We start from the raw sequence: 24,236 nt of genomic DNA, 5'->3' as shown, positions 1-24,236 counted from the left end.
TGCAAGGTCATCATATGCAGGCTTTCCAATTCGTTGCTGTTCACTAATTCCCATTTTGCCTCACTTAGGTTTACACTGAAAAGACAATAAAAAAAAAACTCCAATAGGGTTAGTGAGACAGAAAATTTGTGAAAGTTTTTTTTTTTTACATTTTTATTTGTGTAAATGTGAATGTGTGTTCCCTTCAGTGAGATCAGAAATTTAGCGTGGTTAGCTGTTTAAGACCTTTTTGTGTGTGTGTGTGTGTGTGTGTGTGTGTGTGTGTGTGTGTGTGTGTGTGTGTGTGTGTGTGTGTGTGTGCAGGTCATATCCCCCATAAGCTCTAAACGAGCCTTTCTCACAGTATGTGCCTCTTTGTGGGGGGGGGAGCACGTTTGCTCTTTAATCCGCTTCCTTTCTGCCCTCTTGGAAAACGGAAAACCAGAGATGTTGATCTGAGATGTGGAGTGAGCAGCACCATGTCAACCTGCAGACCATCCGTTTATCACCTTGTAAAACAGCAACAAACAAAAAAAAACAAAACGTGAGAAAAAAGAAATATGACATACGTATTCAAACTCTCTGTGACTATAAGCACAAGGCATTTGCTGAGAAGTTGTGAGTAGGATCTGTTCCAAGCCTTGTTTTTTTTTTGTGAATATTGTTAATAGGATATTTTGTAATATTTGGCCATTGTTTGGCAACACCAGTGCAGCTGCCTCTTCCCTCTCTCCCAGTTCTCCCAGTGGCCCAGTTCTGCTTGTCTGTTTGTGTCACCGATACCACGCTTTAGATAGCCGTGTAGGTCCTCTGTGTTGTTTTCTTTCCTGCTCAGTGGGCATTTTATTGAAAACAAATGTAAACCTTGTTGCGTGTTTGTGTATTCTACCTGCATAGAAACTTTCGATGTTTGTCACCTTTCAATGTTAGTTTATCCTCCTCCTAAAAACAGACTGTGTTTAAAGAACTCGGCCTTGAGTCGTTTGTTGCCATGGTGACAGCAGACACCAGAGTGAGTTTGACTGATAACCACATGGAGCAAGAAGACCTCTTCTTCATCACGCGGGCTTCTTTATGTTTCTGGATCTTCACGATGGCCATCTGAGAAAGAATGGCTTTGCCAATAGGAATGTGTGTGTGTGTGTGTGTGTGTGTGTGTGTGTGTGTGTGTGTGTGTGTGTGTGTGTGTGGTGTGTGTGTGTGTGTGTGTGTGTGTGTTTCATGCTCAAAAATTCAAAACTCAAGCTTTTATTTAAATATTTAAAGGGATTGCTGAATGTTTTTCCTTGATTTTAGGTGATTTAATATTCAGATTTATTTTTATGTTCCCCTCCTGTAGTGGTATGTATGCTTTAAGGAAACAGCATACTTGTATGTAAAGGGGACACAAGCACTGACTACAGGTCATCTTCAGAACAGCACAAATGGCTATCCCAAGAACATAGTACAAACATCTAGTTGTAGCTAGTTTAATCATTTAGAAGATGACCTTCCTTTTTATACCCACGAAGCACTGTCCAACTCTGGAATTCAAAAATCAAACCCCAAACACCTTAAGGTTCTGTTTCCAGACCTGGATGAAGGACTTTGTTTGAGGACCATTTGGAGCAGAATGGTTTGTTTGTTTTTTTAATGATGGAATGGAAAGGTAGAAACACCAGCATATAGAGTCTACACCAATGTAGATTGTCTTACACCTGACCAGCACAGTGGATCTTTTCAGCAAGTGCTAATCAATGAAAATGGTGAAAATGTTCATGGCATACAGTGAAGATCAGGCAGAGTTGGGCATCAGCCCAACTCAACAAACATAGTTTAAGTCCACTATAGAGGGTGAGAGACTTTATTTTATTCACTACTTAACATTATTTGAAAGCATTCATCATCCTATGCATACAATATGTTAAGATTTATTTAAATAAATGAAGTTTGAGGTCAATCATTTATCCATACCTTGCAGTTATTTGAGCAAATAAATTTAGATATACATATGACACAACTGAAAACTATGTCTACTATAACACAGCTTCAGATCATTAGGCTGTGATCGTGTGTAAGGAAATGTGTTATGTAATATATAAGACATCTAATGTTGTCAGCATTAAGGGGCAAAGTGCCTCATTAGCTCTAAATAGAGGAACATCATGGTGTTCGGGACACGTCGTACAAGAATGTCAATTTAATCATTTTTTTATTAGGAGTATCTCACTAAAAATTTTTCAGTCAAAAGGTTAAGGCATAGTTAGAAGATCCTACCTGTGTTCTGAGCTCTTCCAACCACTGTTCAGTAACACAAAGCAATGAAAGGAACATTTGATAAAGATCTCTGCAGGCAGCTGTGTAATAAGGTTTCTACATTCCCAGGTCAACACTTACTAAACATGAATTATCCTGTCTATTCAGAGTTAGATTTATTATCACAGAAACTGCATACCTACCTGATCAGAGGGAGAGGGAATTTGTTCTAGTTTGTCCTTATTTATGGGGTGTGTAATATCAGATAAAATTATTTTACATATATGTTTTTGGATGTTGTACGAACTTTGAATGAATCACAACCCATGTTGTAAGTTGTAATAGAACTTCCTCTTGTTAAATTAATTTGGATCAAATGTGAATGCAAAAGACAAACATTATGTCACATCCCTGAGGGGTGGAATTAGTTTTTTGTTCCCCAGTTCACACACAACATAGGGATAAAGTGGTTTCTAATCCTATTTCTGCCAGAGACATGAGAAAGGTATTCAAAGATTTGCAGTCTTCTGTATGTAAACTCCCTGAGTGTCCAAAAGGGTCTTTTCTTTTCTGCTCGTGTCCCAAAGTGAAGAGTTGTATTCATTCGTCTCCCTCCCTAGTTGTCACTTTCCCTCCTCTTCATTGTCTCTGTGTTTCTTTTGCTCTTTTATGCTTTAGTTCGTATGCAAATATCATGTTGTTCTGTCCACCCTACCTCTTTACCTTTATCTGTCAGTTGTTGAATATAATTTATGATCTTGTCTTGTCACAACTGTGAAACGCCTGATAAATGATCTGTATCTGTCCCTAACTCTTCTGCTGTGTGTGCAGTTTTTCTGTTTTTTATTTATTTTATTTATCATCAGCTTCGGTCAGTCAAACCCAGATGTGAACATTTAAATGGACTAATATACATACTGAGTGCTTTGTGTCTTAAAATGGCTATCTCCCACTACCTCCATATCTCACAGTTTCTCTTTGGGAGTTTTTAAAAAATTGAAGCTTTTCATTTGTTTTTCAGGGAAATATTTCACATTACTCATACATCCGATTATTAATACTAAATCATAGAGTAGGGTTAGGTTTACTGAGCTTAAACTCACAAAAGGGGCAGTCATGTTCTGGTGGTAGGGAACTGATCTTGTGACCTGAGGGTCGTGGGTTCGATTCCCAGACCTGAGGCCATGACTGAGGTGCCCCTGAGCAAGGCACCTAATCCCAACTGCTCCCCAGGTGCCGGGCTAGGGCTGCCCACCGCTCTGGGCACATGTGCACCACAGCCCCTTAGTAATCACTAGTATATGTGTATTCTAACTGCACAGATGGGTAAAAAGCAGAGGACAAATTTCGATTGCAGTGAAAAAATATGGCAAATTTACATTACAAGTCAAAACAAGTTAGCTGACTGCATCACACCAGGCAGATGCAGTTGCTAGCAAAAGATTCTAGCAACAAGGTATTTGGTTTAGTTCCCAGGAAGTGCATATACTGTCATTAAGGTATAAAGTGTGTTGGTTGGGATAAAAAAAAATGTCAAGTTTGCAAAGAAGAACCTAGATCTCAGGGATGGTCATATTCAGTACAGTGTAATGGTTTTGTGTTCTGTGCTTCATTTACAATACTTTCTAGAGGTTAACACTGGTATGTTTCCACACTGTGTGACCTTCTACAAAATGCTTCTGTGGACAACCAAGATAATCCACCAGGAGACTCGCATGCTGACACTCACCAGCCATATCATCCACTCCAGAGTCCTTGCCTCCCCCTGCCTTGTATCCCTGCTGAAGGAAGAGGTGTGCAGGTGCGGGGGGGGGGGGGCGAACGCCAAAACGAGACAGATCAGGTAACTAAACTTCAGCATCAAGTTGTTTCCACTTAAGGTGATGGTTTGTTTCACATTTACCATCATACCATCCCATCAAACACTGGTCAAAATGGAGGTACCAGTATCTTGTGTAAATGTAAACTATCTTTGCATTTACATTAAACCATAGATTGGCAGTTATTTAAGGGTGATAAAGCAGTGTAATGTATAAGTGATCACATTTAGCCCTGTGTTTCCCGTCAGCCAACAGCTGTAATTGGTGGAAATTAGTTTGCAGAATTCTTTGCGGAAATGACGTTGGCGTGGTGGGTCCCCAGATAGCAAAATGGCATTGATTCAATATTGAATCAACATCAGTCATTATCATTGAATCAACATTGAATTCTCCATTGAAACTGCTTATTATGTCTGACATTGAATAAATGTTGAATAAACCACCGAGGCAACACAGAATCAACACTCATTCAATACTGAATCAACATTGATTTCTGATGTTGATTCAGCATTGAAACTGCATGTCATGTCTGATATTCAATAAATGTTGAATAAACAATCAAGGCAAACACAAAATCAACTCTTTAGGTGATTCAATGTTGATTCAAGCCACAAAATAATTTAATATATGAAAATACCCTCTCCTCCATAAAGTAAAACTCAAAACACAATTGAGTCGAGTTACATTGCTTTATTTTACTAACCAAACCAAAAATTTATATAACACAAGAAAACAACCTTCATGTGGTGTGGTTCAGAATTTCAGTTGAAAAAAAATAATGATGTTCATCATGTGACGAGCAGTGTTTCAATTTTTCTTCCTGGGAATGCCACCTTCTCTTTCATGTGCATAGCGCAGCCACTTCATGACAACATCTGAAAAGGTCAGCAAGGTCAAACCTTTATGTTGTTGGCAGGCTGCAGCTAAAAGCAGACAATAAAAAATAACACTTTCAGGTTCACAGTCTCTTAGCAATTAATTCAAATATCAAATGGGCACTACAAAATATAAAATTAAATTGAATAAAACCAATAAGAGTGACAGAGTAGACAAGTACCAGTAATACCACTACATTTCCTGTAGTTTATAACAACAGTTTGGAAGCTTTTGCTCCCATGTGGTCCTGTCTCAACTGTTTTTTCAAACTCTTGCAAGATCTCGTTGTCTATCCTGCTTACTTCCCTATTTACTTTCCGTCTCTTTGACCAGTAAGAAGCAGTGTTGCCATAGTTACTTTGAAACAGTAATCCGACTACTGACTACTGACTACTTCTTTAAAAAGTAACTCAGTTAAGTTACTGACTACTTGCTTTTAAAAGTAACTAAGTTAGATTACTTTTAGTTACTTTCAGCAGAGGCTGATCCCCCGCCCCTATAACATGAAAATGACTACCAGTTCTGCCAATACTCACTTTATTGACATGTATTTTAACCGGAACATCAAAAATGACACTGGCATTTGTAAACTTTTTCTTGAAATAGGCTTACATGTTTTTTAAATAAATAAATAAGACAGTCTTTCTGTTCAACTCCGCCCACTTACAGGGTTGCCAACTGTCACGCATTGAGACACACGCATTTGACTGTCTTCACACGCTTACGCCACACTTCCGATATCTCACGCCGAAAAAAAAATCCAGTTTATTTACCTCTGATCCACATATATGATTCAATGAGTTACTAGTTCGATCTGGCGCCAACCACCGGCGATCGATCGATCGCGATATAATACTGAATTTAGTCAATTTTACACCCCGCCCGGTAACAATTTACGTTCGCCGCCAAGCCCCGGTTTTTTTTTTTTTTTTCAGGTTTGACGTTGTGTTTTTGAAAGTAGACAGCACTCTGTCGCCAGCACAGAGTGTACAACGGACCTTAATGTTGTCTTCCTTAGCCGAAATAAAATCAAAATAATGCCTGTATTTCCAGCTGCTAAAGGCGAACCTCTCCTTCCATCTGACTTTGGCGCCGCAGAGCAGAGATGACGTAACCGCGTAAGAAACGTGTAGCCAAAAAATAAGAATGAATAAATATAACCTACGTTCCCCCGAAATGCAGAAATAGTAACGCACGATGTTTTAGATAAGTAACTTTAATCTGACTACTAGTTTTTAAATAGTAGTTGCGTTAGACTACTCGTTACTGAAAAAAGTAGTCCGACTACAGTAACGCGTTACTAAGTAACGCGTTACCGGCATCACTGGTAAGAAGCCATGTTGTTTGCTGTATCATTCAATGGATCACACTTCAAAAGTGAGACTTACCTCTGTTCAACACAACAAACCTGTGAATTTGTACTGTGCTTCTTCTTTTCACCACCTGGGTTACAAAAGAAAAAAATAGTAATAAAAGTTAGTTTTAGTCAAGTAGATATGTAAACATACATATCACAGAGATTACACAGAGTACATGTGTGTGAATGAGAGGGCAGATGGTGGACAGGTCCAGTTATAAGGAGTTGATTTGGTGAAGGTTGACGAGTATACCTACTTAGGGTAAAGTGAAAGAGAGGTAAAGAGAGTGCAGGCAGGGTGGTGTGGATGGCATAAAGTGTCTGGGGTGTCAGCTAGAATGAAAGGAAAGATCTATAGGACAGTAGTGAGACCTGCTATGTTGTATGGACTGGAGACAGTGGCACTGACAAAGAGACAGGTGAGGGAGATGGAGGTGTCTGAGATGAAGATGTTGAGATTCGCATTTGTAGTGACGAGGAAGGATAGGATCAGAAATGAGTTTATTAGAGGATCAGCACATGTAGCATGTTTAGGAGATAAAGTTAGAGAAGCGAGATTGAGATGGTTTGGACATGTACAGAGGAGGGAGGAGAGGTATATTGGTAGGAGGGTCTTGAGGATGGAACTTCCAGGCAGGAGGAGGAGAGGTAGACCTAAGAGGAGGTTTATGTATGCAATGGTAGAGGATATGAGAGTGACAGGTGTGTCAGTGGAGGACACTCAGGACAGGGCCAGATGGAGGAGTTTGATCCACTGTGGCGACCCCTAAACAGGAATTGCCGAAGAAGAAGAAGATGATATGTACACACACAGATAAAAGATATACTTGTATAAATTCCAATAATCATGCAGGTGTTACTTCAGTCCGAGGGGAGGTCCATTTGGACTGATAATAGTGAGGACATGGAGCGATCATATGTTTACCCTACACACCTGCATGAGGTTAACACCACTTGTGTCTCACATTTGAACCAAACCGGTATTGGTCGTTTGTGCAGCTGAATTTTTGGTTTATGCTTTTTTATATATATTTGTTGCATCAAATGCAAATTCACACCGGTTCTCTTAACGAAAGCTGCGGATCTGAACAGATCTCATGTGAAAATGGCCTCAGATTCCTGGATGGTTTCTTTGATATAGCAAACACGACCACATCACCGTTGTGGTTAGTCTCGGTGTGATTTTTTTCAACTTGCTATTTAGCAGTTACAGCTAAATGATTTGTTTCCTCAAATCAATTAACTATCATCAATAATTCATTTTGATTCGTTTTAAGCAGTGTCACGTTTCTTGATGGAAAGGACATTGCGGTCAACTGAGTTAATCTTTTTCCCCTCCATCTGCCAGACAGTCAGAAGTAATGATGGAAACCGCTGCTTGATTAGAAGAGCGCTATCTGATTACCTGTAATCAGGGTACAAGACCATCTATCGGACACAGAGTCTCATTTCCAAGGCAATGAGGTAGTTAAGCAAACGAACCATTTCACAAGAAATTACACACCAGCGTTTCTTTTTAGGTGCACGGTAGTGAAGACTTCTGTCAAAATAACATTGTGATTGATCATTCAAATTGACTAACATGTAATTCAGGAGATCTTTATTAGTCATCCACTATATACACACACGTTAAAACTCTGAACCTGTTTTTGGACGCTTGTGAGCAATGCCTTAGGTACTCTGCCTAATGTTTATGTGTCAAGGGGAAGTGACGCGCTGGAGTCCAGTTTAAGGCCACACGTCTGCCGTTCTCCCACAGCTCATCCTGGAACCACCAGGTTGTGTAAGAAAGACTCTTGGCTCTGAAACGTTGACTGTTGCTTGGCCTACATATAACCGAGCCTCATTACATTCACAACCGCATGTCTCCTGATTTCTGGCGTCTCTCCAGTCACGTGCAGCCTTGTTTTGTGGCAGGTGGTTAACTCAGTGTTTCATCATTTCCATCATGTACACAACATTCATGCGGTAAGCTGCCATCCAGTTGTAGGCTCCGTGGTAGTGATGGGCTGAATTCAGAGAGCTGTAAAAGTTCTCCCAAGCTTGGTAATACGCTCTCCAACAGTGATCCACCTCTCCCTCCTCTTCTTCAGAGTTTTCTTCCTCTACCACCTCCTCTTCGTCCTCCCTCCTCTTCCTCCTCGCCGGCCTTGCCTCGCCTCCCTCGGCTGCCTTCCCAGCTCTCAATCCCTCAAGCACAGACGTGGAATGGCGGTGACGAAGCGCTTGGGGACGAGGACGCTCGGTGTTGAGGGCGGCTCTGGCGGGACTCGGGCTGGGTTTGGCTGACCGCACCGACGTGCAGGTGGCGCGTGCGGGAGGATCCACATTGTGCGGTCGTCTGCCGCCCGGAGGAACCTGCACGGACTCGTCGCGGCGTGGCGCAATGCTCGACGTGGAGCCAGAGGCAGAAGCATCGGTCTTCTCCTCCGTCTCCGTCTCGGACCCGCTCGAAGAAGAGCTGGCGGATGTGCATTTTAGGGTCGTGGGGCGACAGGCTGGTCCTACTGACCCCAGGGGTGGACAAGCCGTTCCATTCGTCATGTCCAACATTTCATCGCATGCACGTGACCCATTATGAGCACCATTGCAGTCATCGCCATCATCGCTCGGGTTTTTACGGTGCTCGTCGACCATGACGGAAACCTCTTCATGACTGCCATACCGTTTTATGATTTCCACATCTCGACCAGGGCCTGTGGTCATAAAGCTCTCAAAGTCGGCCACGGCCTCGGCTAGGGACGCGGTCCTCGCCGTGTGAGACTTGAAGGAGGAGAGGGGCGGGATCTTGGGCAGCGCCTCCTGCATCTGCCTGCGTGTGAGGGCCGCCATTGGCTCACGGTCTGGAGCAGCTGATGCTCTGCATAAAGCCACCGGACCCTCAGGATCTGGTTTCTCACGTTTGACCCTGCTGATCCCGTCTCGGCGAGGCTGTGCTGGACTGTGACACTCGGTCTGGTCTTTGGGACAATTACTCTGGTCTTCGGTAGAGACGGCATCCCGAGGCTCTCTGGACGCTGCTGGAGCAGATCTGGCACCTTTCTTCTTGTTCGCTCTGGGTCCTGTGGAAAGAGCAAGGCTAGATCCTGAAGGCGTCTGGACGGTAACATCCCAGTCACAGGTCTCCTCCATGAGCCCAGCTGGTATCGGATCTGCACCACAACCCAAACGTGGATAATAATCAGAGACAAGACAGGGTCAAACGGGCATAAATGCAAATAAAACAATATAATCCAGTTGTGCTTTAACAACTGAATTCAGAAATAAGGGACTGAAGACAAAAATAAACATAAATGTGTTGCCACATAACCCAACATTGTATTCATTTATTAAGTGGCACATTTGAGTGGGTCAGCTTCTCTCTCGTTACCTGGTAACGGCTCGAGCGCCAGGCTACACTTTTGAGCAATGGCCATCATTGTGTTCTCCTCTTCACCATGGCAACAATACGTCACAGCAAGTCCCAAAGTGCCTGAGACAAATGGACATTGTTTACAAATGTGATTTTAGTACTGGAGTTTAGTCCAAGACCAGACTTGAGCCATGGTCAGGTATCAGGCCCGTATTGGTCTGAACTCCCTTATATCTTCTGTAAAATGTTGTCATATACTTTTTCCTAATCCTTTAATATTGTAAAATATTCTACACTGCACAAAAAATGTAAAACATTATTTACACTGAAAATTATTATGTGAAGGATATCAAACATTCTAATAAAAGTTCAAAAACCATCAAAAAGCAGTTAACCTAGTGGTTCACCTTAACTTGATCAAGCGTTCCCCAAATACCCACACCCAAGCAGAGACTGACCAAAGCGCCCTGCACGTCCAATCCTGTGCATGTAGGTCTCCCAGTCCTGAGGAACATCCAAGTTGATCACCAGATTCACCTTCTCTGCATCTATACCTCGGGACGTCTGACAGAGAAAATCCAAAAAAATAAATAAAGATTCCCTTGCATGGCAGTTTGAGCCTCGCCCAGTTCATTATCTTGTGTGCAGAAATTTGAACTCACCAGATCGGTAGAAATAAGAACTCTGCACTGATACTGCTTTAGCTTGGACATGGCCTCCAGCCTCTGCTCTTGACTCAAAGTGCCTGCACGCAAGCAATCAGAAGGAAATGAAAACCACTGTTTTCTACATAAACGGCTCCCTAAAGATTCTTAAGGACACATGAACAGCTGTGTTTCAAATGATCCGAGAGCCTAACCCGAGATGCAGACAGCAGGCAGACCTCTGGAGGCCAGCACATCAGCCAGGTGCTGGGCTCTACACACACACACACACACACACACACACACACACACATTAGTAAACACTGCAAAGCTATTTATTAGAAAATATCATGCATATCATAATTTTTATATTATATACTGACACATTATTATTAATAATACATTATCAATATATTTGTATACATATATATTGAAAAAAGGGGTTTAAAATGTTGGACTAAAAGTGCCCAAACATTTCTTTTGAATTATTTAAAGTCAAATACACAAACAGAAAAAATATAGTGGGTGAAAACTAAAGACAAATTTGATGGGAATATAGTGTGTGTGTGTTTGTGTGTGTGTGTGTGTATATAAAAGCGAACCTTGTGTGCAGGTTAGAGAAGACCAATGCCTGGTTAAAGGGGATTTTGCTGAAGAGTTCTAGAAGATTCTGCACCTTTTCCTCAAAGATCTTATGTGGGAGGGCATGAGAACTCACCAGCTTGTAGTACTGTTTCAGGCCTACAGGCAATGAGACAGCAGAAAGATAGAAACAAGCAAACAATTAGTTTCACCCTCTACTAAATAATTAAAATAACCCTGCAAGGACCAGCAGGCAGATGTGACTGGTAGCCTCACCGATGAGTCCAGGATCGGTGGGGTTCAGGCGCACAAACGTCGGCTCCCTCATGTACCTGCACAGGTGCTGTGCTAAGGATTCTGGGTAAGTGGCGGAGAGTGCCAACATCTGTTTATTCACTGGCAAAGAGGAGAAGATCCAACTAAAGCACAGAAAGAGGATTGGCTGCATTAGACTGAAGCCAACACAGACATGCCATGATATTCTGTTGCGGTGGATTATGGATATGAACAATGAAAGTACACAAGCCCCAGTCAACGGTAGAACACGTTTTCCACAACATGCAAGTGCACATAACAGACAGGATGGTGTGTTCTTTGACTCACTTGATCTGCTCCTGAAAACTCCCCTCCTCCAGCAGCTTATCGGCCTCGTCCAGGACAAACAGACGAATGCTGGACGTCAGCAGAAGCCCCATCTCTATCAGTTGCTTTATCCGCCCTAGGATGACACCACAGATTTATACCCAGTCCACCGCAGGTCGTGCTTGGCACTCCAGTACAGTCATGGGCTAAGAAAGTCACACTACACACAGCGTAGGGAACATCACTGCAAGCTTCAAGATAATAAGTGTGGTGATAGCCAAGCTCAACACTATTAGAGAATTTCAATATGAAATCTGCTCCTGCGAAGCACCTACCCGGTGACCCAATAGCGATGTGGCATTTCTTCAAATGGATCTTGTCCTGACTAACAGGTCGACCGCCAATGAAGACGTGGCACTCCAAGCCCTCCATGGCGCTGCCTACCGCCATGACTACTGCGTGGATCTGCACTGCGATCTCTCTAGTCGGCGCCAAAACAAGCACCTGCGGGAGTGAATTACAGTGATGGCCATTAAAAAAACTAATCCACAATAATAACAATTACTAGATATTTTATTTAGGGTAATAAAATAAACGTGTGACACCAGGTTACCTGAGTGGCAGCGTTCTCCAGCACCAGGGTGTCGAGCGCGATCGTGGTGAACACGCAGGTTTTTCCTGTGCCAGATTTCGCCTGAACGATTAGATCTAAAAGCAGAAGTGTTTTGAGTTATTATAAAACTACTTTACACCCATATTATGGTGTGTAATACACAGGTTAAGTATGTTTAACCCGCAAGCCAGTTGTAATCTGCACAACACTCAGAGGCAGCTGTTACATCCTAACTGACCACACAGGTCAACTCTACACACCTAACCCACATCGCCCGAGAGGGATTGCCTTCAGCTGAATCGGTGATGGTCTTTGAAATCCGGAAGCCGACAAGCCTTCCAAAACGGGCTTGGAAAGGAGTAAAGAACTGAATTCGACCCCACCCGACAGCAGAACATCGTCGGTTCGTTTTCGTGTTTCTATTTTGTGGGCAGCTTGTCTGACGGACGCAGCCATGTTTGACACAATTCGCCCGCCGCCGTCCTCTTCTTTGTTGGTATTTCGCTTATTCGTTGGTGCTCAAGAGCTCACTAATTGGTGCCTAAGCGTCCTCTAGTGTGGAGGAGAGTAACTTTGAGATGCAATTTCTATTAATGGCCAGAAGATGGCGACAATGAAAAGCCCACCACTGAAGCTTTGCAGGTTTAAAACGACTGTGTAAACAGAACTGATCTGGATCCTTGTACAGCTGTGTACTGCTGTATGGAACATCAGCTGAACAAAATCTGAGCTGAGGATAAACAGTTCATGGACTGGTCTTTCAGTCATATAGCCAACTTTATCAAATCTTAATTAACAAATTTCCTATTAAGATGCAGAGTCAAACTAATACTTATGATATGAAATGATAAGATGATGATGTGAATGATATGATCAAAATAATCAATAAAGAAAAAAGACACTGAGCGTCCTTGTATTAGCTTTCTCTGAAATACAAGGAAAAGTAAATTGATAATGATTTAAATGATTCTGCACGTGAGCTTATAAGGTTGTTGGTGTAAGAAAGCTTACAAATAGGTCTACAGCTGCACTGCAGGCCAGTATATCCTTAAGATCATCGTAAAGCCACATAAAATATATGCAGTCCGGGCGTTTATGACATGTTGAACAGTGGTAAGTCTGGCTATGACTATTTCATTTTCACAGAAAAGTCTTTATGACACATTACAGTAGCAGGCAGAGTTTTATGTAACATCCACCGTGACTAGTTTGAACAGATACTGTACCCTTCTCCGTTTTCAAACAGAGCTTTCACACCAAACCATGTCCAACCATTTCGCGGAGATGCATTCCTTGCGGAATTAGACCTGCCACTGCGTCGACGTGAACTGTGCGTGAACAGTAGACACGGTTCTATTCTCATGGGTGGACCCCTGCTGAAGTGTCCATTGATGCTCTATTTATCACTTGCCTTAAAGCTTGTTTCGCGGTGTATTCAGTAAACCGTTAGTTAAAACCCTTTAGGTCTATCTACAAATGTAAAATGGTGTATGCATGTCACACGTGGAAACAAATCACGGTAGTGGGTTTGTCTAGACACGCACTACGTACGTTGCCGGAATCTCACCGGGCAGGGTAGAACCTTTCAGCTTTTATTCCAAGCCCTGAACGAAGATAAGAGCGGTGTGATTCGTGACCGCAGGGGGGGAAATGTCCGTTTATTTCTCACAAAGTGTACAAAGTGTTTCATAGAACTGAAGCGCAACTCGCGCGCGGATTTTGGAACTTCTGGAGCGCAGCGTTTTCTTTAAGTGACTGACGTGAACTGAAGATCTGATTTCACTTCTCATAGTTTGGTGGTGCTGAAATGAAGGCGTGACAGAAGACAATACGTCCAAAGGACCGAGTTATTCTCACATAAATGACCCAACCTGGAACTGGTAACACTTAATGAGACGATATGCGTTAGATGTACATTAATGTTCTAACAATGGAGAGCATTCCTGAGATTAAAGACATGGACAACTGCTTGAAACGTTTTAAACGGGAAATGGTAAGAACATTACGCTTACGTTGTTGTCCTTTTAACAGTGTGGATATCCAGTAATCTGACAATAGAAATGCACTGCGAGACCACGGATATTTATAGCCTGTTGGACATATGTTGCAAGTAATGAAAGTAAATTAATACACTTTTGCTCCCACCTGGGCCCATAGCTATGAACAAATGTCGACCATACACACTTGCTAAAAAAGCCTATTTATCTGGAGTTTAGCACGTTTTGTTGGGAAAAATAACACTTAGAAAAAGGTAAAATATTTTTTGATGTGCAGGTGTGATGCCGATGTCGCGCGGTCAGCGACGTGAAACGTGATTGGTAACGGCAATTTGAAATAAGCGAAGCTGATTGGCTAATTTTCTACTATCTGTATCGGCCTCCTTTCATAGGTTACGATACGCCAATCTGTTCCAATGCGAGTCGCCGATATAGATCTGTCTTTTTCTCTGAGAACAGCATCATAAGATATATTTCGTAATATTAAGGAAAGCAGTTGTTGTCAGAATAGTTCATTGGTAGTGAAGAACTGAAAATGCAAGTAAATCCACTATAATGTATGAATATTTATTGTGATTATGGTGAAACATCCAGGACTGAGAGAAGTAAAGAATGCTACGCCTATTGGCCAAAATATAAAGATGCCATTGTGGGGGTGGTGGTTCATCATTCAGACCACACAAAGGTTAGTTCTGTAGTCCACAGCTCCCCACAAAGGTTAGTTCTGTAGTCCACAGCTCCCCACAAAGGTTAGTTCTGTAGTCCACAGCTCCCTACAAAGGTTAGTTCTGTAGTCCACAGCTCCTCAACAGAGGCATGAAACCCGTGACGTGTGCCTCTGCGCGCATTCAGTCGCCTCGAGCGTGTTAGCTACGCAAGAATGAAATGTCGAATATCGCAGAGGAATGAGGCAAAACTGATGCTTGGTTGGTGTCAGGTTTTATTTAATTACTCTGACTGTTCACATACTTCATAAATATTACTTTCTTTTCTGATTGAAATATGCAGAATGTCTAGTGACATGGAAAGCTTGCAGATATAGTTTTCATACTTTTGCAAGACTTCCCCTGTTTCGTATGACTGCAGATGTGACTGCTAATGAGAGCTCTGAGGTGTCAAGAGGGATTCGTGCTGGGATTCGTTTTAGGGCGTACTCACACTAGGCTCTGTGATCCGGGCCCGGTTCCCTGCCGAAGCACGGTTCGTTTGGCTAGTGTGAGCGCTCCAACCGTGCCCGGGCCCAGATCAGTTAACCGTGCTCGGGCTCGCTTGAAGAGGTGGGCCAGGGCACGATTCATGTGGACTCGGGCACGGTTCGCTTCTAGTGTGAGCGTTATCCGTGCCCGGGCCCGCTTGGTGCCTCCTGTGATTGGTTCATTTCGCTGGAACTCAAACATGACGTCAGTGATGCGACGCTCACGTTAAACAGTCATAGCGGCAAAGCGATTAGCAGACAATCGTTGTGTTAAATTATCGATAAATCTGTGCTTGCACCGTGTTTCTGCACTCCCAAAACGACTCCAAAAATACAATAAAAAGAGAATCGTGAACTCCATAGTGTTGTGCGAGCGCGCTTTTTTTTCCAAATAAAGTGACGTTGTGATGACGTAAGCGTGCTCGGGCCGGGTTGCTGAAGCCAGTGTGAGTGCAGGCCAGAGGGGGAGTGGGGAGGGGGGATAACCGGGCCCCAGCACGGAACCAGCAAACCGTGCCTAGTGTGAGTACGCCCTAAAACTCAAAGTGGTCACATAATTCCATTTGATTCACTTTGGCTTCATATTAAACTATTAAAACCGAATGTTAAGAGTATAAAAACGTCCCAGTCTTTGTTTGGCTTTCACATGGAATCACTACCCTCACAGTAGAATCTTCAAAACTCGGCCATAACACAGATTAGTAGTATTGTGTTTTACTAAAGGTCACTTCCTCCAACATGCTAGGATGCTTGCCAGGTCAAAGCAGTTAGAAAACTTTAAACTACCTGCTTCAGTAACGGGTACCCTTAACAGAGTCTTTCATCCTCGTCCCTTTGGCCCGCAGGCCTGGTGAGTCAGTGTTAGCCCAGCCTGTGTTCTCAGCTGCTCCCATTATGAAGTCAAGTAGAACAGCGCAAGCTCAAAGTCGTGAGAGACAGTTCAACCCACTTATGACAAGCTCCCAGCGTCCAGACAATAGACAAGGACAATATTCAGATCATTTCGACTAAAAGAAAATCTTATGAGGTCAGGATAAAAATAAAATTCATTCATTGTTACAGTCAGTTGCATCTGTAATTAGGGATCTTCTTCAGACACAGTGGAGTTTTAAATTAAGCCGTCATATTAAGCTCCTGGGAGTTTGACACGTACAGCCATTCCAACATTTTCCCACGCTTTAAACCACATGCAATTTTCATGAGACTAAAAACAGTTTTTGTTGCCCAAAGCTTCCCTGCACCTCTGTTTGTCATGTGAAAACGCAAAACGGATCAAATGTTCACAGTGGAATTTTTCATAGCTGGATTACAGACACCATACTCAGCCTGAGGTGCTGACTTCTATTACTCGCATATTAGAATAGTCAGGCTCCCAGATAAAAAATTATACTACAAATTTTACTATAGAATTATGGTAAAGTGTTTTTGTTATTGTCATAGTCACATCCAATCACTTTCCCTTTGCTAACAACGTAATTATTTTCTTCTCATGCCCAAGGTTGAAAGAGCAGAGAAAATAAGAGCAGACAGACTTCAAACAATATGATCATCCACGTTGATTACTTAATTAGCATCTATCTATCTTAATCTGTCACTCAGTAATCTTGCACCTAGGATCTAAAGTGCCTGTCCTTTCTATGTTCTTCCCTGAGCTACAATAATTATCGTTGGGAAGTGGTCAGTATGTCTGCTGTTTTATTGATCCAGTCATAGGCTCTGGATGAGAAATGATCTGTGCCTGGTGATCTGTGTGTTTGCTCTTCATCCCACAATCAGTCAGGCTGTTAACAAATGAGAAACACACACTCCATTTACGTGTAGCGCTGGCTAGCTGATGTGAGATTGCCTTAGGGATGTTACTCACAAATACATCCGTCATGACCGGGTCGCCGCTGTGACATTTGCCAAACACTCCTGTCTGTCTGGGCTTATCCCAGGGGGGTACAGGAGAGGGCAGGCTGATGAAGTCACAGCGGAACAGCCAGACAGTGCTATTGTTGGGCTGAACTGCAGGCTAGTCACCATCTTCTAGAATATTCACTACCTAGTTCATAGATTATTCAAATTAATTAAGAACCAATTACCCTGTTTCAAGATAATATTGCTATTGGAATAATACCAGCCATTTTACATATTATATATTAATTTTATTTATTACAATACTGAGATGATTGTGTCTTTATTAAGCCTTGCTAAATTTGTGATAAATTAATGGTCAGTTCCAACATTACAGTCTAATAGTGAAAACTTATATGAAGCAAATAAGTAAACTCTAACACTTATAGAACTTAATTGCCAGGGTAGTTAAGCTTTCTGCTCTGGTCACTTAACCTGATCATTTCAGTTCTTTCTTCCTAGTTCATTCATTGAGTTAATAGACTTTGTGCACAAGAGTGACATTTTCCTATAAAGAAAGACTTAACTTCATCACTTGAATCAAGACCACTTACAGATGCTATCAGTATAATGTCATTAAGCAATTATGAGATTATAGCCCTGATTGCCCTGATAACAGACCTGCATCTTGTATCCAGCGGGTCCACGTATATTGCTCTCCACATGACCTCTATAACCACTTTAAAACACCCTGGGATTAATATTTAATGAACCGCTCAAAATAAAATATAAAATAGGTGTTCAGTAAATGAACTGAGTGTCCTTCACCATGATTGTATTTTTTTATTTTTGTCTCGTTTAATCAGATGCTTTCAATGCTACTGCTATCATACCAGTGAATGTAGACACATAAGCAACATTTTGAGGAACAATTTCTTCATTAAAGTAATTACTCTGTAAATATTCTCCTTCAAAGATTAAAAAATCTGGGACATTATTCAACTTGTTTTCATTTGAGAAGCTTAGCATTCTGGATTATGTACCTAAGTAAATTAGGTTTGGCAGGATTGGCAGAACAGGGACATTTTATATATACAACTGAAGGAAACAGCTAGTTTGATATACATACTTTCTTATCTTAAGATACATCTCATAATGGGAACATCTGCATGAACACACACATGCACCCGCTATCACGCAAGCTTATTCATGATGAGCAAACATTCTATAAGACATGTCTCAGCTATTCAGCTTTGAGTCACAGTCTTAAACTACAGCCCCCATAATGCCCCCTGGAATAAAAAAAATCACTATGATGCTAGACAGTCACCTGACTGGCTAGCAGTAAGACATAAAGAGAAATGGAGCAGGAGGGAGGGAGAGAGAGAGAGAGAGGACGAAAGACATAAAGAGAGATGGAGCAAGAGGGAGAGTGAGTGAGTGAGTGAGTGAGTGAGTGAGAGAGAGAGAGAGAGAGAGAGAGAGAGAGAGAGAGAGAGAGAGAGAGGACGAAAGACATAAAGGAGAAAGCTCTTTGGAATAAGGTAAGATGATAGTGCTTATTTTCAAACTAATGGGCTTTTTGGCCACAGAAACATATTTATAGAAGGCAATAGAGATGCTTTTGAGGGTATATTTGTGTGGTAATCAGGGATCTTAATCACTGTGATATGTATAAACTCCACAAAAGAACTGTACTGTTTTTAGAAACAATCTTCTTTTTATGTACATCTTAAAATGTGCAGGCATTTTTATAGCTTTGGAAAGGCTTGTAATCCATATTTATTTGGTTATTTATGTATGTAGGCATCACTTTTTAATTTATTATACAGTTACTTTGGTTTGAAGAACATTCATCAAGTTTCTTACAAAAGCATTTTAAGTGATAATGTTATTGTTATTGTATAAAACCATCTAATACTACGTTTCCTCAATCTAGCCAAGGTTACTGTATCAGGAATGTACTGCTTCCACCAAGTCTGAAGCCAATAGCATCTATTGATCTGTAATTGAAGAGATGCAGAGACCTTTTACAGGCATCGCTCCTTGGCCTAATGATAATTTATGAATGTTAAGAATGAGGATTTACAGTTAATTTAATATAACATAGAAACAAGATATTGCATTAGGGATATTGCTTGCGATCCAAGTCAATGTCTCTCTGTTTACATTGTTACTAAAGATTTGTTTGTTTGGTCTAATTTATTAACAATATGTGCTTGTGTGATCGCCTCTCAACAGGCAATCATGGCTTTGTTATATATACTGATTATGTGTGTGTGTGTGTGTGTGTGTGTGTGTGTGTGTGTGTGTGCAGAAATACATAATAATATAGAGAAATATAGTACATTATTTAATCTTGTTACATAGTGCAATTGTCGTATACCATTCAACACACACACATCAATGAAATATTAGGACATGCTCAAAACCTGGTATGCATTATTTTGACCAAAAATATTTATGGCTGTAAATATTGTGAACATCTAGACAAGAATCATCGGGAATCCCTGGGATTAGGATTATGTCAGCAATCCCACAAGTACAAAAGAGGAAAAGAGGTCATTTGTTAGAGAGCACATTTCTACATTGCAGCCTTCTGTGATATCAGTATTGCACAAGACAATATTGAGACAACAATTAACAAACCATGTGCATCCCTTCAAAACATTCTGTATGCTAACAGTTTGCTGCACTTACCATAAAGTGTGATTGGGTTTCTCCTTGACGGCTCACCATCTGGAGAGTTACGTAATAACAGGTGTGAAAGCGAGATACAGAGAACTGAATACAAAAGAGATGAACAGATGACAGGTGTGAAAAACATCTCTGTGCACCACTACTCTGTCCAGGTGTTATTTCCCCCCTCATTCTTGGCATGACTGTGTGCGTAGGTAAGAGAGGAATGGCAGTTTAAACCACAGAAGCAAAAACATCGCTCTTTTGTGCATCATCAAACACGGATCCCTCGGGGGAAATGTGAGGCCACAGAATAGTCATGCTCAGCTATAAACTAGACTGGTGCAGGTGGCAAAGTTCTTGTTAGTGAATGCCAGGTTGATGTCATTCTTTATGACTTGCCAAGATATAAAGGAACAAATGTATAAGGATTAGAACTTAGATACTCAGTGGCATTTGAGCATAATCTGTAATGTCATCGTAATGGCTACTAAATGTTAATTATGTTCTTTCGGGGTTGGGGTTCTGTTTCAGATCTCCATGAAGGAGGCGGGTGATGGTGTCCAGACTCAAATGAACTCTATGATGGGAGTGTTGCATGAGTTGAAACTGCTTCAAGTGCAGACGGCATTGGAGCAGCTACAGATCTCCTGCAAACCTTCTCAGCTCTCCCAGCACCCTCTAAGTGAAGCCGCAGTCTCGGGTACACCACTTACAGGCAAGCTAGAACACGTCACAAGGGGAACTAGACAAAAGGATACACGCATCTCAGAAAGGTCAAAGAATCATACGTTCAAAAAGGAGTCAAGTCTGTCAGACCAAGAAATGGAACCATGCGTGTTCCTCACCAGCTCCCCATTTGAGAAGAGTAGTCTGGCTCCATGCCTAGTATCTAAGAGGCAGGAACCTAGAGGAAACCACCACCAAGGAAGTGTTTGCACGTCTGCCTCCTTCTGCAGCTCTGACAATGAGAGCTTCTCCTCGCATGGCTCTCAAGAAACAGCCCCTTTGAGTCACAGCCATTCAGCCTTGAGGTCCATGTGTGACGAGCATCAACCTGAATTCCAGCCAGCCACAATGGCAGAGCTCCAGGGACTCATGGACACTCTTTCACGAGAAGGCCCATCCATCGACAGCGACTTCTCTCACTGCGACACGGACGACTCTAGCGACTGGACATCCTCCCTGATGAGCCACAGCCGAAACAGGCAGCCCCTAGTTCTCGGAGACAACGTCCTAGCGGACCTAGTGGGCAACTGGCTGAATTTGCCCGAGCTGGAAGGCCGGATGGTAGGAGACGGGGAGAAGGCGGCGGCGTTTGCTGAAGTGTCTGGGAGCCCTCTGCGTCTCAGCTGCTCTGGGGAGTTCTGCAGGCGTCTCTCTCTCACCGCCAGCATCTTCAAAAAGGTCCTGCGCAGCGTTCGGCCCGACCGGGATAAACTGCTCAAGGAGAGGCCCGGGTGGCAAGTCACAGAGCAGGAAGAGCAGGAGCTCTTCAAAAGATCCCAAAAGAAAAGTAAAGGGTCTAAATCAAAGAGAAGCTTCTACAGACCCTTCTGGGCAAGAGCTGGTGGACTGAGAGGGAAGAGCAGGTCACAACCAGACAATGTCGAGGAGATCAGGGGTGCAAAAGGGCCCACGTTTGATTATAGTTTTGCAGTCTGGGTCTAAGAGCTCCTGAGAAACTGGTAATAAAATGGGCTGAAACTGAGGTCTTAATTAAAGAAGGTGAATCAGTGTGGAATGCGGAGTTCAGAGAAGTAAATTATGGGAATTCTCAGGACTAAAGCTTAATGAGCATGTCATGACAGTACTTGCACAGTGTATAATGAGTTCTCTCTTTCCAAAAAGATTGCTGTTCCAAAGACATTTAAAGGAACAATTTAAGTGTTTTTTTTTTTCTTACAGGAAATAAATGGTCTTGCAGGTTTAAGCAGTGTTATACCTGCTTCTGGATAGTCCTCTAAAATATAATATTCAGTATCCAGCATACTGTAGGCTATGTCCTATAAAAAAATATTACTGTATTTCTCTCAGCTTTATGGAACTGTAAAACATTGACATAAATAGAAACTGATTTGAGCTGAGTTTGGTGAAGTCCCTTTTGGGAAAAACAAGCTGACTGTTACTGCTTAGTCAAATTAACTAGTGTCAATCTGTTCGTTGATTTTCTGTCTGTTCAGGCCAAAGGCAAGCATGTCAAACTACCAGTCAGATTACGAACAGTGCTGATTCCACAATCTTTATAACCTTCAATCAAAGAAAAACTCCCCCATTCCACCCACTCTGGAAGCCCATTATTAGGAACCAAAACACACTCTTAAAAATTTTTTTTTTTAAATACATACTTAATAATAATCTAATGTCTAATGCATTAAATGATTAATCATAACCTTCCTGGTTTATATGAACTTATGGATGCCAAACTGTTGTTTGAATTCCTATATGAGCACATTTTATAAAGATAAACATGGGTTAATGGGTACAGCTGGCCCCGTGGTGTGGTTACTAACATAAGCTGCTTACAATGTCTCCACCATTTTACTAAAACCTTTGCAGATCAATATGAAAGTCAGCACAATGATTCACTGCTCAAATAAGATCATGTTGGTGCATCAGCATTAGGTCAAATATCCCTAAGTATTTAAGAATCCATTAGTACACTACATTGAAGATATGAGCTGTAGTGCACACAGCAGAGTACTTTATAATCTTCATGAGCTCTGTATATATATTTTTTCTTTTCATTTTACTTTTTATTGTTATAAATTATTTTCTAAATTGACCAAATATATTATTGTGTTACTATCTTATTAAACTCATTCTATGCAATTATCTCATGTCTTACTGTACCTATGTATTTTGGAATGGAAGAATCAACTAATCCTCTAGTTTTCTAGTACATATTTAGTAAATTGGGTATGTTTGATTATACTGATTCATTATTTGCTTAATATATTAATTTATAGTTAAGCAAACAAGCCAGTTCAAGGTCACCATGCCACATCTCAGTACTCTGGGAGACACGGGGCAGGTCAGTATCAAGTCATCTGCTTCCTTTCATTCTTTCCTGTTTCCTCTGGCCTTTGCATTTGCAAACAGGATGTAATACACATTAAGTGTGTGAGCCTTTTTAACTGTTACCCATCACAGAGACGTTGCTAACACAACAGCAGCATACGGAGGCACTGCTAGAGTAACTTTACAGAAAATTATGATGGAAGAACACATTTAATTTCAATTTCAATTCAATTTCAATGTTTATTTCAAATATGGAAAACTAAAAACAAAACAAATGATAAAACAGATAACAAAACAATTTTACATATTTGAAAAGGAATGGGAAGAAGTATAAAACTTATTTAATCCCACCCTTCTCCAAAGCTTATTACAAAAAATAAAAAATATTATTCCCCCCTCCCCTCAATTAATTACATTTCATTTAACTCTATGAATATATTTTGTATCATATAACTTCAAACATAAATATACAGTGTATATGCATACACTCATAAGTACAAGCGCATACAGACATATACACAACCCCCCTAAATTCCCATTTATTACAATGTATATACATAAATAATAATCAGGCACACTCAGCCTCCCTATATCTTTTAAAAATAATATTTTTGTACTTTTCTTTAATTTTTTTCATGTTTTACATTTACACATGACACATTACACAGACTGGTCTCTCAAGTGCAAATAGCATAGTAACCTGAACCTGTCCCATGGAATTTAGACTGCATTTTCATCTGACGCTTGAATTTCAACAGATGCTCCAAAATGAACCACCCTGGACAGACCTCTCCATTTTGAACAAGCCAACAACTTCTTTACGTTCAGCATCTCATCAGAATCTCTGATTTAGGCCAGATGACTTTTCACCTTTCCAGTGGAGCCATGAAGGGTTGTCAGCATGGCCAATAAGTTAAAGCCAGGCTTTTCCCAGGAGCCATGCATGTGTGCTCACATTTCCTGGATTTGAAACAAGATATCGGTTAGATATTCTACTCCATTCACTATTGAGCATTGGTAGGGCTATTCCTACCCATCAAGGTAACAAGATGTAAATTTAACTGGCACAATGTTAAGAACAGTGAACTCTATTTAATAGGAATCGGTCTGTGCACAAAAAAAATGACATCAGAGAACTGATGAGGTCATGTTTAGAATGGAACTACTATAATGATGTAACAATAGTGTCACAGTAACAGTAAAGAGTCTACTGCAAGGCTACTGGGAGCATTTGCCCAACAATCTCTCTCTCTCTTGCCTTTGCAGTCTGGAAGCTCTCTGCTGACTCAGTTTCCTGGGTGGGACGCCAAATAAGCTTGTGTCATCATCTATTCATTCAGTCACCATCTCTCTCCCTCTCTCTCTCTCTCACATACACACACACACAGTTACATATACATTTTGATAGTAGCTCTGATGTTGATATAATAACTGCCATAAGAAAACCGTAATTCCATTTGTTTATTAA

General features: G+C 41.4%; 3 protein-coding genes across 5 annotated transcripts in view; 2 read left to right on the top strand and 1 right to left on the bottom strand.

Annotated features, from left to right (window-relative positions):
* kcnd3 (potassium voltage-gated channel, Shal-related subfamily, member 3) overlaps positions 1-3,230 on the top strand; it is a 103,622-nt gene extending 100,392 nt beyond the window's left edge. For both annotated transcript variants that reach the window (XM_076989616.1, XM_076989617.1), the window contains one exon: positions 1-3,230. This exon is cut by the window's left edge and continues 767 nt beyond it. The gene's annotated coding sequence lies outside the window, so the exon portion shown is untranslated.
* Positions 3,231-7,850: 4,620 nt separating this feature from the next.
* ddx20 (DEAD (Asp-Glu-Ala-Asp) box polypeptide 20) lies at positions 7,851-12,535 on the bottom strand. Its single transcript, XM_076989636.1, has 11 exons — positions 12,301-12,535; positions 12,041-12,135; positions 11,763-11,931; positions 11,449-11,563; positions 11,122-11,264; positions 10,866-11,004; positions 10,479-10,537; positions 10,282-10,364; positions 10,078-10,183; positions 9,638-9,739; positions 7,851-9,419 (listed from the first exon to the last, which is right to left on the bottom strand). Exons 1-11 carry the CDS (start codon positions 12,494-12,496, stop codon positions 8,194-8,196), a joined length of 2,433 nt encoding a protein of 810 aa, XP_076845751.1. The 5' UTR covers positions 12,497-12,535; the 3' UTR covers positions 7,851-8,193.
* A 1,097-nt stretch (positions 12,536-13,632) lies between these two features.
* On the top strand, positions 13,633-22,582 carry inka2 (inka box actin regulator 2). Of its 2 annotated transcripts, none has more exons than XM_076989676.1 (2): positions 13,633-14,033; positions 20,282-22,582. In XM_076989676.1, exons 1-2 carry the CDS (start codon positions 13,950-13,952, stop codon positions 21,416-21,418), a joined length of 1,221 nt encoding a protein of 406 aa, XP_076845791.1. In that variant the 5' UTR covers positions 13,633-13,949; the 3' UTR covers positions 21,419-22,582. The 2 variants fall into 2 exon arrangements, with proteins under 2 accessions (XP_076845791.1, XP_076845792.1); XM_076989677.1 differs by lacking the exon at positions 13,633-14,033 and adding an exon at positions 18,324-18,612.
* The last annotated feature ends 1,654 nt before the right edge of the window (positions 22,583-24,236 follow it).

This window comes from Brachyhypopomus gauderio, unplaced genomic scaffold, assembly GCF_052324685.1.
Source record: "Brachyhypopomus gauderio isolate BG-103 unplaced genomic scaffold, BGAUD_0.2 sc69, whole genome shotgun sequence".
Taxonomy (NCBI): Eukaryota; Metazoa; Chordata; class Actinopteri; order Gymnotiformes; family Hypopomidae; genus Brachyhypopomus; species Brachyhypopomus gauderio.
This window is presented reverse-complemented; position numbering and strand designations above follow the sequence as displayed.

Excerpts from the sequence above, each read along its gene's own strand:
- inka2 (XM_076989676.1), top strand. The coding sequence starts at position 13,950 with ATGTACATTAATGTTCTAACAATGGAGAGCATTCCTGAGATTAAAGAC. Across the intron at positions 14,034-20,281 it reads AACGTTTTAAACGGGAAATG|ATCTCCATGAAGGAGGCGGG; the intron begins GTAAGAACATTA and ends GTTCTGTTTCAG.
- ddx20 (XM_076989636.1), bottom strand. The coding sequence starts at position 12,496 with ATGGCTGCGTCCGTCAGACAAGCTGCCCACAAAATAGAAACACGAAAA. Across the intron at positions 10,365-10,478 it reads GCCTGCTGTCTGCATCTCGG|GCACTTTGAGTCAAGAGCAG; the intron begins GTTAGGCTCTCG and ends GCTTGCGTGCAG. Across the intron at positions 10,184-10,281 it reads TTCTTATTTCTACCGATCTG|ACGTCCCGAGGTATAGATGC; the intron begins GTGAGTTCAAAT and ends TTTCTCTGTCAG.